Raw genomic sequence first — 15374 nt, forward strand, 5'->3', positions numbered from 1 at the left:
TAGGGGGGGGGGGGGGGGGGGGAGAGAGAGAGAGAGAGAGAGAGAGAGAGAGAGAGAGAGAGAGAACCTGCAAGCTTGGCGACAGAGTTCCAACGGCCTTCACCATGAACCCTAACGTACTGAATGAGAAGTTCGTCTTCTTCGGCGGTCCATGGACCTCTCCTCCAACCTTCTTCCACAGTACCCATCATTCCCCAACTCATCCTCCTTCTTCAACTCAACGAATGAGTACTCTTTGTATGCCTATAAGATCAAAGACAAATTGTTTTATTAGGACAAAGATTTGTGTTTTGGACCAATCTTTGTGTGTGTGTTTGTGCTTATGCCGTGTTCTGTCCTTTGGTTACCCTATTTCCCAGTCCTTTCCCCGTTTATATATCCACTTAAAAGTGCCCTATGGGTCCACCACTTCTCTCTATCTCTAGACTTCAAAGGTTGTCTTTTTCTCAATAACCAAAAGAAATAAAATTCAATATACTATTTCCCTTATTATATCAACCAAGAACAATCATGTCCGTTGATTGATATGGTTAATCTAAAAAAAAGATATTTTAGGGGAAAAGTGTGTAGGAGTGATTCAAATATGTGTTAATATCTCATGGTATCTGATTATAGATTTTTTTTTGTTTACCTAAATTTATTAACACGAAAAAAACTCAAACATAAAGAATGATGAAAAAATTGTGGTATTTTTTGTAAATTTATATTTTATTATTTAAAACTTTTTTTGTAATAAAATTATTATCTAAAAACTTAATTATTTTTCTAAATATATTTCAAGTTATATATATATATATATGTTAAAACTCATTTATATAAAAATATAAATTTTAGTACACTCGCATAACTCTATATACTCTCCACATGAATTGTCGCATCACATGGTTTTCTTCGTAGTCTAATCTAACAAATTTAATAAATAGATAAAATTAGTTATAGCTCGCAATCTTTTCTTTTATGATATAAAAAAATTAAATACAATTCTCAACATAACTATTTTTTTAAAATTTATATATATAATTACACACACACACAAGTTTATATTTTAAATTTAAGAAAAGTTATCTTAATATCTTCTATTCTTTCATTCTTTTACTATTTATATTAAATAAATGGAATTCAAGTGATGTTTTTTTAGATATGCTATTGGTTATATATACATAACATTTTTAATGATTGAAAACTATACGTGATCAATGATTTATAGTTTTTAAAGTCAATAAAAAAAATAGGAATTAAAGCAATATGATATGATTAAGATTTATGGCATGTTTCCATTATCCTCAAGACAAAATACTTAATCATTTGTGTTGTAGAATTTGGTTAATTTAGATGGAAAATGAGCAAACAAATGAAACGTAATGGCGAAGTAAGTCCAATTTAATGATTTGAAGACGGAATATAATTCACCAATTAATGTTAAAGGAATAATGAATATAACCGAATTGATGATCCAAATAATCAAATGTATATAATTGATGATCCAAATAATACTTTTGGATGAGATTTATTGAAGCCCGCTTTATCTATCATTTGATTCGATTAAATGCGCGATAAATGTATATTATATGAGTAGTTCTCATAATTTAAATGGGAATATTTCTAAAACATTGTAGTTAGATTTTTTTTGTCATGGTGAATATTTGATAGGAAAATTCACATATAAATACCTAAATGTTTATAAAAATCCCAAATAAATATATAAACTATAAAATTTTCACCGAATTATAAAAAACTATAAAACTTCCATATAAATATCTAAATTTTATAAAAATTCTATAAAAATATTAAACTTTTAAAAATATTTAAATAAACCCAAAATCCGTTAAAGTATTTACTAATTTTATTTGAAAAATACTTAAAATTTGGATTTATTTGAAAATTTTCAAAAATGTAGGTATTTATATAAAAATTTTTAAAAATTCAGATATTTATATACAAATTTTATAGTTCAAATATTTATTTGAGATTTTTATAGAAAAATAAGTATTTATATGTGACTTTTTTTATTAATAAATATGTTTTTTTTAACGAAATATCAAAGATTTGCAAAAGTTGAGTATTTCAACGGCTCCGAGACAAGGGACGCAAACGCGTGGCCCATACGTCAGCAATATCGCTTAACTGATTATCCATAAACAATTCCTTAATCTCCTGATTAGACACTAATAATTTGTTTAATCAATATTTTTTTATGTTTCATTTGTTGCTTATTTTCCATCTAAGCAATTTATTCATCAACTATTTCGTACGGAATTTTCTCTAATTAATTAAAGTCACTTTTGTACTGCAAAACAGAACATGTTTATCATCTAAGCATTTGCATGCCCCAATTGATTTTCCAAAGATTTACTTTTTATATTAAAAAAAGTATGTACAATATATATAATAAGAAAAAGCTCCTAATATTTATTTTATTCTTTCTATTAATAATGCAATATTATTATATATATTTAATTTCCACTAGTTTTTACTTTTAGGTCGGCTTTTCAATGTAGAACAAGATAAAGGTTGCACGATTCTACGATAGTTTTTTTTTTGGTCTATTTTATTTTTGTTCCTATCTTAATTGAAAGTGCATGTTGCGTACTTGTACTTGCCATCGCTAATTATCTTCTAGAATCTTTTTATTCCCAAAATTAATAAATATACGTTCGTAATTATTTAAATCTTAAATATATAACTTCAGTTGGAAAAACTATTCGTTTTCGATTAAATATGTTTTAAATCGTTAAATATATAAATATGATGATGCATATCTAAGGACGGGGAATGGGTGATCACTTTATAGACGAAAAATCTTAGAGAATCAATAAAATATATTATATATTTTGGGGTTAAATCTTAATTTTTGTTTTATTATTTGTTTTGTCATATGATAAAGATAGCATTTCTGGCCGGGTGGATTTTTGAAAATTATAAAATAGTTTTAATTATGCTTTTTTATGTGAATATATATATTTGGGCCGGACCAAAACACAACTTTATGGTTAATTTCTATGATTAGCATTAGGCCCAAGAACAACTCCAAACATCTTTATCCACTAATCATCCAAAAAAAAAAATTTATTTGAGTTTGAAAATTTAGGGTTATAATTAAAAAAAAAAAAAAACTAATGACTTTTGTATTTGGATATTAAGGCAAGAGACAAATTAGTGACGACGACGACGATGATATATTTTAATTTCGAAATACCATATTTAGATCAAAACTCTTGGCGGATATTATTTTTTTGTCTATTAATTAGTAAATAATAGTTTAGAAAAATAATACTATCGGTTACAAAATAGTATATTTTTGTTATTTTGTGTATAAATGACCATGATCCAACCATATTTTTCCTTTTTAAATGATACATATTTTAATCAACAAATTTGTTATTAGGTTAAGGGATATAATATCAAAATTACTTTTGTTTTGTTATATTGACTTCAGACCATATCTTTTTTAATTTATTTTTTGTGATCAGTGTGACTAATATATGATGATGATTCGTAGACCTACGTTGTAATGAGTGGGACATGTGTCCCCGGTAACATTAAAAAAAATTTCTTTATAAATTTGACATAATTTAGAAAAATGAATGTTAGTTTCCACATATCATGATATATCCACTTAAAATTTTTTTTACAGCTATTAGTGATGTGGTCATATAATTTTAAACTGTATGAATATTTTTAATATGAACGCAATAATTACGTTCTTAAGAACGTGATTTCGTAGTATATGCATTTGATTTATTGATTTCGGAGTACTAGTCTTGGTTCCTTGACACGAAGTCACGAACTAAACGTTTGTAATGAGGATGGCAGGGGCTATTATGCAATTTTAAAACTAAACGGGTTTATATGCGTTGGATTAAAAGTACAGGGGCATAACATGATATTACAAAAGAAAGAAAAACGCAAGGCTGCGAGAAGCGACAAATGACTATCCACTCTCTTAAGTTTGCATCTACTCATTTCCTTGCCGCTCCTTTTTTTTCTCTGTTCTCTGCGATTCATGAATATAATCTCTCGTCTCTGATATATGAACATCGTTAAAGATGGCTACTACGTTGTTTGGAACAATTCATCCGAACCAGTTCTCAGTTTTGGGGACTTTGTTGTTCAGACGGAGGAACAATGGAGTTTTGAACTTCTCCGTTAGGTGTTGTCGGACTCAGACGGCGACCCAGGAGAAGAAACAGCCGCCGAAAACTGGGGTTTCACAGAGAAACCAGAAAAGCGACAAGCTTGATCAGATTCTGAGAGATTACGAGGCCGTAATTGGTATAGAGACTCATGTTCAGCTCTCTACGCTCACCAAGGCGTTTTGCGGTTGTCCTTACAGTTATGGGTCACGACCGAACTCCGGCGTTTGCCCCGTTTGCATGGGTTTGCCTGGTGCTTTGCCAGTTTTGAACTCCAAAGTTGTCGAATTTGCTGTTAAATTGGGTCTTGCATTGAATTGCAAGCTGTCTTTGAAGTCAAAATTCGACAGGAAGCAGTACTTTTATCCTGATCTTCCCAAGGGATACCAAATTTCTCAGTTCGATATCCCTATTGCATCCGGTGGATATGTTGATTTGGATCTTCCTGTAGAATTCGGTGGTGGGCATAGGAGATTTGGCATCACCAGGGTTCATATGGAGGAGGATGCTGGCAAGCTACTTCATTCAGACAATGAAGATTACTCTCAGGCCTGAAAGTTCTCATCTTTTTTATGTTCTGGATGCGTTATCTGTGTTATATTCCCAGTTCTGAATTTAGGATGCTTTTGCTCCCATTAGGGGTTTAGGTTTCAGGGTTTAGCTCTCTGCATTAAACATATTCTAACGAATTGAATTGATCATGTTTTGGCTCTTGCTAATGTTATGTGTCCTGCCATATTGTGCAGGTGGATTTGAATAGAGCCGGAGTTCCATTGCTTGAAATTGTTTCTGAGCCTGATATGAGAAATGGGATCGAAGCCGCAGAGTATGCTTGTGAACTTCAACGGATTGTTCGGTACTTGGGAATTAGCAATGGGAATATGCAAGAAGGTTCTCTTCGCTGTGATGTAAATGTATCCATCCGTCCAGTCGGGCAACCTGAGTTTGGCACCAAGGTCAATAGTTCTTCCATTGCAGAATTTTCACTTCCTTATCATTCATCGATTCTTCCTCAGTAGGATGGATTACCTTCAAAGGACTGGCGACAATATGCATCATTGGCTGACTACTTGCGGGGTTTTTTTTTCCTCAAATGGTTGCTGGATTGATCTTGGATTCCTTTTTGCAGGTGGAAATAAAGAATTTGAATTCATTTTCATCAATTAACAGAGCAATTGACTTTGAGATAGCTAGACAGGCACTTCTGTATAGCCAGGGCCAAAGTGACCAGATCGTATCCGAAACCCGACTCTGGGAAGAAGGCGCTCAGGTTCTCGCTAAATCATAATTTCATTCTGTTCCAAGTTAAGCAATTTTTTTTCCTTTTGTTATTACCATCTGTTAATCTGTGTAGGAATTTTCAATAATGTTCAGAAAACAGTTACGATGAGGAAAAAAGAAGGTCTTGCTGATTACCGATATTTCCCGGAACCAGATCTCCCGGAAGTGATTCTCACCCAAGAATATGTTGATGGCATCCGTAATTCCTTACCCGAACTTCCCGAGGCAATACGCAGGCGGTATGAGAGAATGGGCCTAAGCATGCAGGACGTGCTTTTCCTTGCAAATGACACAAGTGTAAGTCCTACATATATTCTTGACGGTCTGAACATACCTCGACGTTATTCAAATTTCATTACACCCTATTAAAGTACTTGACATTATCTTTTTCGAACCTATGGAATCTGTTATGGTCCAGACCTCGGATTCCTCAGCTGGAGAAGAACTGCCCAGCTTTATTGATCACCGAAAACAGGTACACGATGGATGACTTTGATTAGAGAGAGGTCCCCACTCTCTTCCCCTTACAATTCTGTACTAGAAATTGCCTAAAAACCCTTCAATCCCTTCTCTACACTATTTATACAATCCCATCCTAACAGAATTACTAACAGCTAACCATATTCCTAACCATAACAGACAATACAGCTGTTTATTCACAACTACTAACCAACTATGCAACAAACACAATCAACATATACTATCCTTATACACAAACAAACAAATCTAATAGCAGCGTACCTTTCTCTTCAGCTGTTCCTTCTTGCTTCAGCTCCCCTCTCTTATCCCTCCAGCTCCTTCTTCAGCCACTTCTTCAGCTCCTTCCTCTTGATCTTCACCATTTACTGCTTCTTTTCCTCTCTTCCTGCCTCTGACGTAAACCCTGAAATACTTATCAATACTCCCCCCTTTCTGTCTCAGCTTGTCCTCAAGCTGAAAGCTAGGAAATTGCTTGTTGAAATCTTCAGCCACTTCCCATGTACTCTCATGTTCTGGTAAATCCTGCCATTCAACCAAAACTTCCAACCGACCCTCTTTAGTATACCTGGAATCCTTGATGTCTTTCGGCTGAACTTGTAGTTCCAGATCTCTTGTCAACTGCCTTGGTAATTGGTTTGGTTGGATGTTACCTCCCAAAGCCTTTTTAAGCTGTGAAATATGAAATACAGGATGAATGTTGCACCCCTTAGGTAACTTTAGTTTATATGCTACCTCTCCCATCCTGCTTTCTATTTGAAAAGGGCCATAATATCGAGCAGCTAGCTTCTGATTACTCCTTGCTGCCAGAGTGTTCTGCCTGTATGGTCTGATTTTCAAATAAACCCACTCCCCTACTGTCAATGTCAGATCTCGCCTCCCTTTATCAGCTGATACTTTCATTCTCTGTTGAGCTGCTTGAAGTTTCTGCTTGATCTCCAATATCATTCTATCCCTTTCCCTTAGTGCTTTTTCCAGTTCAAAATTAGAAGTAGATCCCTCCTCATATTTCAGTAATGTAGGTGGTTCTCTTCCATACACAATCTGAAATGGTGTGGACTGTAATGCTGTGTGGAACGAAGTGTTGTACCAAAACTCTGCCCAACTCAGAAATTGAATCCATTTCCTGGGATGATCATTAGCATAACACCTCAAATATGTCTCCAAGCATCTGTTTAATACCTCTGTCTGTCCATCTGTTTGTGGATGATAGGCTGTACTAAACTTTAATTTGGTGCCTGCTATCCGAAATAATTCCGACCAAAAGTTGCTGAGGAATACCTTGTCCCTGTCTGATACTATGGATTTTGGAAACCCATGTAGCCTGACTACCTCCTGTACAAAAACCTTAGCAACCACCATAGCTGTAAACGGATGTTTTAAGGCTATGAAGTGAGCATATTTGCTCAATCTGTCAACTACTACCAGTACTACATTATAACCTGCTGATCTTGGTAAGCCCTCAATGAAATCCATTGAAATGTCCTCCCAAATGTGTTCTGGAATCGGTAATGGTTGCAAGAGACCTGCTGGAGCCAAAGTTGAATACTTTTGGCTTTGACAGACAGCACATTCAGCTACATATTTCTTAATATCAGCTTTCATTCCTACCCAATGAAACAACTCCTGTATCCTTTTTAATGTTCTCAAAACCCCTGAATGCCCTCCCATCTTACTGTCATGGAACTCAGCCAGAATTGTAGGAATGAAACTTGAATGTTTGGAAACTACTAACCTGTTTTTATATCTCAGCATACCTTGTAGCAAATGATACTTTCCCACTTTGGTTTCCCCTTCCTTCAGCTTGCTGACTATCTCCTTCAGATCACTGTCTTCCCCAATTTCTTTCTCTACCTCCACCAGTTGTATATTTCTCGGAATAGTTATGGCTAACCCCATACATGTTGGTTCCAGAATCGTGTTGTGTGGCATTCTGGACAGGCCATCAGCTGCCTTATTCTCCACTCCTGGCCTATAAACAATCTGAAAATCATATCCCAGTAGTTTAGTCAACCAACGTTGGTATTCCATACTCACCTCGCGTTGTTCCAGTAAGAATTTTAAGGCTTTCTGGTCTGTGCAAACCAGAAAACTTCTACCCAATAGGTAGTGTCTCCAACGTTGGATAGAGAGAACCACTGCCATTAATTCCCTCTCATATACTGGTTTCAATCTCTCCCTTTCAGACAGAGCCTGACTAAAGAAGGCAATTGGCCTATGCTTCTGCATTAGGACTGCTCCGATGCCAAATCCCGAGGCATCCGTTTCAACCACAAAATCTTCACGAAAATCTGGTAGTCCCAGAACTGGAGCAGATGTCATAGCCTGTTTTAGTTTCCTAAATGCACTCGAAGCATCTTCAGACCAATTAAACCCATCTTTCTTTAGTAGATCTGTCAAGGGACGGGCTATGGTGCCATAGTTCTGTACAAAGCGTCTGTAATATCCTGTCAGCCCCAGAAATCCTCTTAATTCCTTCACATTGCTTGGGGTTGGCCACTTTTGCATTGCTGCTGTCTTAGCTGGGTCTGTAGATACACCCTCTTGAGAAATTATATGCCCCAGATAGTCTATCTGTTGTCTTCCAAATTCACACTTCTTTTTGTTAGCGTATAGCTTGTGTTTCTGTAATACAGCTAGCACCGTCTGTAGATGTGTTGCATGATCCTGTAGTGAGCAGCTGTATACCAGAATGTCATCAAAAAATACTAACACAAACTTCCTTAGGTAAGGTCTGAAAATCTCATTCATTAATGCTTGGAATGTTGCTGGAGCATTAGTAAGGCCAAAAGGCATTACTAAAAACTCATAGTGTCCATCATGTGTTCTGAATGCTGTCTTGGGAATGTCCTCTGTCTTCATTCTGATCTGATGGTACCCTGATCTCAAATCCAACTTTGAAAACACCCTTGCTCCATGTAATTCATCCAACAATTGGTCTATCATTGGTATAGGGAATTTGTCCAACACTGTGACCTTGTTCAGTGCCCTGTAATCGATGCAAAACCTCCAGCTACCATCTTTCTTTTTAACTAGTAATACTGGACTTGAAAAAGGACTCTGACTCGGTCTCACTATGCCTGCCTTCAACATATCCTTCACTAGTTTCTCAATCTCTTCTTTGTGTGCATGGGGGTATCTATAAGGTCTGACACTTACAGGACCTGTTCCTTCTTTGAGATTAATTGGATGCTCTCTACCCCTTTCTGGTGGTAATTCAGTAGGGATTTCAAACACTGGCCCAAACTCTTCCAGCACTGCCTGTAACTTCTCCGGAAGATTTGAATCAACCCCCACTTGCTCTTCTAATGTTTCCAGCTTAACTAAGTAGCTCTGATCTCCATCACAAACTGATTTGATCAATGATCTCAGGGTTACCAATGAACTATGTAGAGTAGGATCACCTGTTACTGTAACCCATGATGTGCCTTGATTGAACTTCAACTCCAGATCCTGAAAATCCATCTGAACTTTTCCCAGCTTCTGTAGCCACTGTACTCCCAGAATCAAATCAGCACTTCCTAATTCCAGTGGTAAGAAATCTTCTACTACTTCTATCTGCTGTAATTGTAAATGTACTGCCTTACAAATCCCTTTTCCTTTTACCTTCATACCTGTTCCCAAAGATACTCCAAATTGAGTGTTACCTTCAGGTCTTAATTTCAGCTTCTTCATTAACTTCAAGGATATGAAGTTATGAGTGGCTCCACTGTCAATCAATACAACTACTTCCTGGCCTTCTATTGATCCTCGGATCTTCAGTGTTTTTGGTGAAGTTAACCCCACTACTGAGTTGAGTGATAGCTCAGCAAACTCTCCCTCGTCCTCTCTGTTTCCTGCTTCATTATCCTGCTCTTCCTCCAGTTCCTCCCCTGTTTCTGTTATTTCCTCAGCCAAAATCACTTGTAACTCCTTCTGTTTGCATCTGTGTCCCACAAAAAACTTCTCATCACACCTGAAACATAATCCCTTCTTCCTTTTCTCTTCAAATTCAGCATCAGACATTCTTTTGAATGTTGATTTCTTTTCTTGAACTCCACCCTCCTCTTTTGGTCCTTTTCCTCCATTGATCTGTCTTCCTCTTTCTTGAAAATTGCTCCTGTATGATTGGTTCTGGTATTTCTGGTTTTCAGTAGGTACTGAAACTGTTCTGAATGATGAGCCTGTATATCCCGTCCTCCAGTTCTTTCCATCACTACCTCCTTTTCCTCCACACACCGCACTTAGCTTGCTGCCTTCAATGCTCAGTGCCACATCCACTATTTCTTCCATGCCTTTAGGTCGGAAAATCTGTAATATCTCCAATATCTCTGGTTTCAATCCATTTTTGAATGTACTTTCTACCATTTCTTCAGGAGTATGAGGTACCTGAGCTAATAATTCTTCAAACTCACACAAGTATTCTTCTACCGTACCTGTTTGTCTCAATGACAGTAGTCTGTCGAAAGGTGAGCCCAGCTTCCTTCCACCAAATCTTCTTGTTATCCTTTCTCTCACGTCTGCCCAATCCTTAAATGGTTTCTTCCCATTCTGATAGTCATACCAGCTCAATACATGTCCATCGATGCACATAGCAGCTAACCTCAGTTTCTCATTTTCTGAACATTGTCCCATTGAGAAATACCTTTCAGCTCTTATGATCCATGCATTCACATTTGTTCCCTCAAATACTGGCATCTCGATCCTCTTGAAGTGTGTACTGCAGCTTCCAGTGAATCGATCTTGTTGATACTTGTCACTATCTCCCTCTGTTCGATGTGTCGCGTTTCTCGCCTCTTGATCACCTCCTTGTGCTTGATTGTTTCCTTCTTCTGATTCTGGATTGCATGTCGCATCTGGAATTGCCTCGCGATTCCCTTGCGAATTCTGCTGATGATTACTCGCTTGTGGCTTCACGTTTCTGTCAAATTCCTGCCGATCCTGGCTACCAGCCAGCATTTGACATATTTTTGATAGCATTACCTCCATCGAATCTATCCTTGCGCATTGTTTCTCCAGGTAGACCATTTTAGAACACTGCTTCTGTAACTCTTCCATCTTTTCGTGTTGTCTCTGTAATTCCACCCTTGTTTCATCGATTCTTTCACCTCTGTCCATGGCTCTTCCTTCCAATTGTTCTCTTATTTGCGCGTTGGTCTTCGTCATTGATGAGACTTGCTCTGATACCAATTTGTTATGGTCCAGACCTCGGATTCCTCAGCTGGAGAAGAACTGCCCAGCTTTATTGATCACCGAAAACAGGTACACGATGGATGACTTTGATTAGAGAGAGGTCCCCACTCTCTTCCCCTTACAATTCTGTACTAGAAATTGCCTAAAAACCCTTCAATCCCTTCTCTACACTATTTATACAATCCCATCCTAACAGAATTACTAACAGCTAACCATATTCCTAACCATAACAGACAATACAGCTGTTTATTCACAACTACTAACCAACTATGCAACAAACACAATCAACATATACTATCCTTATACACAAACAAACAAATCTAATAGCAGCGTACCTTTCTCTTCAGCTGTTCCTTCTTGCTTCAGCTCCCCTCTCTTATCCCTCCAGCTCCTTCTTCAGCCACTTCTTCAGCTCCTTCCTCTTGATCTTCACCATTTACTGCTTCTTTTCCTCTCTTCCTGCCTCTGACGTAAACCCTGAAATACTTATCAGAATCCTTTTCTTGAATGTATTTGGCATAGTATAGCTAAGGCGAATTTCGTTTTTTTTTTTTGGAATGAATTTCTTAGGTTGCAGAGTATTTTGATGCGGTCATTGCCAAAGGCGCTGAAGTGAAGCTGGCGGCAAACTGGATTATGGGAGATATTGCTGCCTACTTGAAAAATGAAAAGCTTTCCATGAATGATATTAAGCTTACTCCTCAAGAGTTATCCGAACTCATAGCCGCAATAAAAGATGGAACCATTAGTGGAAAGATCGGGAAGGAGGTCAGACGTATTTTCCATCATACCGATGCCGTTTCTATGTTAACTGTTACGTAGAATTTGTAACGCGTGTCGATGCAGTTTCAAGGATTTTTCATTTTTTGCAGATACTGTTTGAGCTGTTGGCCAAAGGTGGGACTGTCAAAGGAATAATAAAGGACAAAGACTTAGTTCAGGCAAGTTCATATGCTAATCCACAAAAACTTGTCCACAGATGAATAGATCCCGAGAAAAAAACATGTTTGCCCTCTTTGCCGTTTTTATGGAAAAAAAATGAATTCTTGAAGCTTTAGCAAAGAAGGAATCTATAAATTTGCTGGTGATATTGGTGTTGGGCAACATTATGATACAAGTTACCCGACGAAGAACTAAAGAATGATATATAATGCTCGATTTTGTCAATGAGATTTCCTCTGGCTAGTGTATGTTCAAATGAGTTGGAAAGTTTTCCTGCAGATAACCGATCCTTTGGAAATCGAGAAAATGATTGACGAGGTGATCTCTGAGAGTCCAAAGCAGCTCGAGCAGTATCGTGCCGGGAAAACCAAGCTGCAAGGCTACTTCGCTGGCCAGGTACAATAGAAGATAACAGCATTTTCTTGGACCGACCTCTTCAAACTTGTAACGATTACAGTATTCACCGTGAATTCGTGCCTCTTTGTTTAGGTGATGAAGATGTCGAAAGGCAAGGCCAATCCCGGGTTGCTGAACAAAATCCTCCTGGAAAAGCTCAACACCAACTGAACACTTCAACTTGTTACTCACTTTGATGCTTTCAGCATTAGAGTGGATCATATGATCAAAACCCGGATGGGGATATACTCAAAAATCCCGTAAAGGCACTGCCTTTCGATCGATGATTGAGCGTTTTTTTCCACGAGTTTTCGGATCATCTTCAAGTTCTGAGTCAGATGTTGTTGTGGCCATTGTTGTTGTTCGGAGCTATGATTTTCTCGGCTTTGTGGTTGGGGATGTAATGTTCTTGAAGTAGTATGTTCCTGTATTATCCCATTCTTTTTTTAAAATATTTTATAAAAAAATAAAAAATTCAAAAGCTTATAAGTTCCATACAATAAATTATGTATTTATACGAAAATTTAGTACAGAATGATGGATTAATGTTCTGTCTCCTAAAAACAAGCGAACAAAATCCTGAAACAAAGCAGCACCGATCATCCTTCATAATCTCTCCCCACGTTTCTTCTAAGAAGCGGAGAAGGAACAAGGAGAAAAACAAACGGTCAAGTGTTGATCAACGGCTTTAGGGATGAACATGACAAAACACCAAACCGTGTGAAAGCAACGGATCTTGACCTTTCATGTCCTAATTTCCCGATCTCTGTCCAAATCCAAGAAACGCCCTTTTGAAAAGCCATGGAAATGGTGCTGATATATCAGACCTTGGGGATATAGACAGAGAGACAGAGGAGGCAGAGACAGGGGGAATGGAAAACGGCCGAGCACCGCCGCCAGTTCAACAGGCTCGGAAGATAATGGGGGGAGATCGGCAGCCGCTCTCCAATACGCTCTCTCACACGCCGTGCTTGATCAGGACGAGCTCATCCTCGTCCACGTCGAGAATTCTGCCACCTCCTCTTGGAAGAATACCTTCTCGAGTTTCCTCAGATTACCGAGCTCCCTCTCTTCTTCTTCTTCTTCTCCTTCGACATCTTTCAACGCAGCTGCAGCTGTTTCAGCCTTAGCCTCCGAGATTGGCCAAGGGGATGTGCATTTTCTCGAGCAGATGAAGCGGATATGCGAGGTAGCTCAGCCTAAGGTGCGTGTCCGTGCAGAGTGCTTCCCGGTGGAATGCTCCAAAGCCGCCACCATCCTTTTTCTAGGCGAAAAGCTCGGCATTGACATCATCATCATTGGCCAACGCCGAACTCTCTCGTCAGCCATTCTAGGGTATGTTCCCTTCTACCCCTTGCCATCAACGCGAAAAGATCGAAATATCAGCTATCCATCTCAATCATAACCATGAAAAATCACATGACATATGCATTTAAATAGAAAGAAAACATATGCATGAGGAGGGCTACTACCATGATAAAAAGACAGAGAATGAGATCGACGGTGTTGTTGGATGACAGATCTAGGCGGCCTGGTGGGTCTCTAAGAGGTTCGAAAGGCGTAGACACGGCAGAGTATTTGATCGAGAACAGCAGGTGCACTTGTGTCGGGGTGCAGAAGAAAGGTCAGAACGGAGGCTACGTCCTCAACTCCAAGACCCACAAGAACTTCTGGCTATTGGCATGATTTGACGGCCCAAGCTGCTAGCTTATGATTACTTGTTTGTTGTGATGACAAAGAGACTACCAGTCCTGTTTCTTTCCTCTCTGCATTCTAACAAGGAAGAGTTTCATGTTCCCTTTTCATCTTCGTTCCCGACCACAAAAGTGGTAAGCTGTAAATATCTAACAGTTAGGCCCGGGCTTTCCTCTAATGACTAATGAACAGAGAATGCCAAATTCATAAGCAAATGCTGAGAGAAGGAAGGAGAAAACCACACCCCTTACCCTCTTCCTTATCAGCTTTCCTCATATTATCCTTTGCTTCCAAATCAGCATTCACAAGATCTATCTGCAAACTGACCTCAAATACAAAAAAAAAAAAAAGATTCCATTTGGCCAATCAACAATGCATAATCAATACACAAGTTACCATCTTGGACAGCATTTCCTGTCCTTGTTCTTTCTCTTATCTCGTGTTCATGTGCTTCTGCTACCGGAAGCACAAATTACAATATGATCATAGGTCCCCCAAATTTCTTCCAAAGGATCATGTCAGCACGTCCAACCCTAAATTCTATTTGTGAGAGAAAAAAATCTACCATTACAGAGACAACCCCGACATTTGCTGAGCAAACTGGTTCCTATCCATGTCGGCTTCTAACGGGCTTCATCTTCCACTAAACCGACAACATGGCTTCTACTACCCCCCTAAATTACGACCGAATTCTACAGAAACCAAGGATCATTGTGTAAAGCAACGACAAAAAAGTTTCTCCCTTCGATTTTTTACCTTTTGTATCGATTCCTCCGTGATCAGAGCACCAACTGCACAAGGAAGGGCAGATCTACTTAGCTTCAACCTACATGGCTGCAGCTTCTGCCCTTAACCCGTTATGTCACAGACCCAAGAGAGTTCTTGCAGTAATATGCCCCGTTTCCAAACCGATTATGTCACAAACGCAAGAGAGTCCCTTGAGGTCGGTTTTCGAACCATGTCACAGACGCTAGAGAGTTCTTGCAGTAATATACCCGGTTTTCAAATCGGTTATGCCACTGACCCAAGTGAGTTCATATACCCGGTTTTCGAACGGGTTATATCACAGAACCTGGAGAGTTCTTGCAGTGATATGCCCGGTTTTCGCCGGTATATGTCACAGACCCTAGAGAGTTCTTGCAGTAATATGCCCGGTTTTCAAACCGGTTATATCACTGGTCCAAGAGAGTTTCTACAGTAATATACCCGGTTTCTGCAGTAATATGTCCAGTTTAGAAAACCGGTTATGTCACGGACCTTAGAGAGTTCTTGCAGGAA

At 38.3% G+C, this 15374-nt stretch overlaps 3 protein-coding genes across 3 annotated transcripts in view; 2 read left to right on the forward strand and 1 right to left on the reverse strand.

Annotated features, from left to right (window-relative positions):
- Window positions 1–324, reverse strand: part of LOC104804572 (myb-related protein 305-like) — a 1482-nt gene extending 1158 nt beyond the window's left edge. The window contains exon 1 of the mRNA XM_010528881.1: window positions 68–324. Within this exon, the coding sequence (XP_010527183.1) occupies window positions 68–203 (136 nt within the window). The 5' untranslated portion in view covers window positions 204–324. The remainder of the gene's footprint in view (window positions 1–67) is intronic.
- A 3630-nt stretch (window positions 325–3954) lies between these two features.
- Window positions 3955–12868, forward strand: LOC104804573 (glutamyl-tRNA(Gln) amidotransferase subunit B, chloroplastic/mitochondrial-like). The gene is made up of 8 exons (XM_010528882.1): window positions 3955–4682; window positions 4880–5089; window positions 5263–5403; window positions 5508–5711; window positions 11634–11831; window positions 11936–12004; window positions 12285–12401; window positions 12495–12868. Exons 1-8 carry the CDS (start codon window positions 4047–4049, stop codon window positions 12570–12572), a joined length of 1653 nt encoding a protein of 550 aa, XP_010527184.1. The 5' UTR covers window positions 3955–4046; the 3' UTR covers window positions 12573–12868.
- LOC104804645 lies at window positions 12685–14274 on the forward strand. Its single transcript, XM_010528987.1, has 3 exons — window positions 12685–12815; window positions 13227–13736; window positions 13922–14274. The coding sequence occupies exons 1-3, from the start codon at window positions 12685–12687 to the stop codon at window positions 14085–14087; spliced, it is 807 nt and encodes a 268-aa protein (XP_010527289.1). The 3' UTR covers window positions 14088–14274.
- Window positions 14275–15374: the final 1100 nt, after the last annotated feature.

This window comes from Tarenaya hassleriana, unplaced genomic scaffold (genome assembly GCF_000463585.1).
Source record: "Tarenaya hassleriana unplaced genomic scaffold, ASM46358v1 Cleome90, whole genome shotgun sequence".
NCBI classification, from domain to species: Eukaryota; Viridiplantae; Streptophyta; class Magnoliopsida; order Brassicales; family Cleomaceae; genus Tarenaya; species Tarenaya hassleriana.

Excerpts from the sequence above, each read along its gene's own strand:
- LOC104804645 (XM_010528987.1), top strand. The coding sequence starts at position 12,685 with ATGATTGAGCGTTTTTTTCCACGAGTTTTCGGATCATCTTCAAGTTCT. Across the intron at positions 12,816-13,226 it reads GGGGATGTAATGTTCTTGAA|ACCTTGGGGATATAGACAGA; the intron begins GTAGTATGTTCC and ends CTGATATATCAG. Across the intron at positions 13,737-13,921 it reads CTCTCGTCAGCCATTCTAGG|ATCTAGGCGGCCTGGTGGGT; the intron begins GTATGTTCCCTT and ends GTTGGATGACAG.
- LOC104804573 (XM_010528882.1), top strand. The coding sequence starts at position 4,047 with ATGGCTACTACGTTGTTTGGAACAATTCATCCGAACCAGTTCTCAGTT. Across the intron at positions 5,090-5,262 it reads AACCTGAGTTTGGCACCAAG|GTGGAAATAAAGAATTTGAA; the intron begins GTCAATAGTTCT and ends TCCTTTTTGCAG. Across the intron at positions 12,005-12,284 it reads AGGACAAAGACTTAGTTCAG|ATAACCGATCCTTTGGAAAT; the intron begins GCAAGTTCATAT and ends GTTTTCCTGCAG.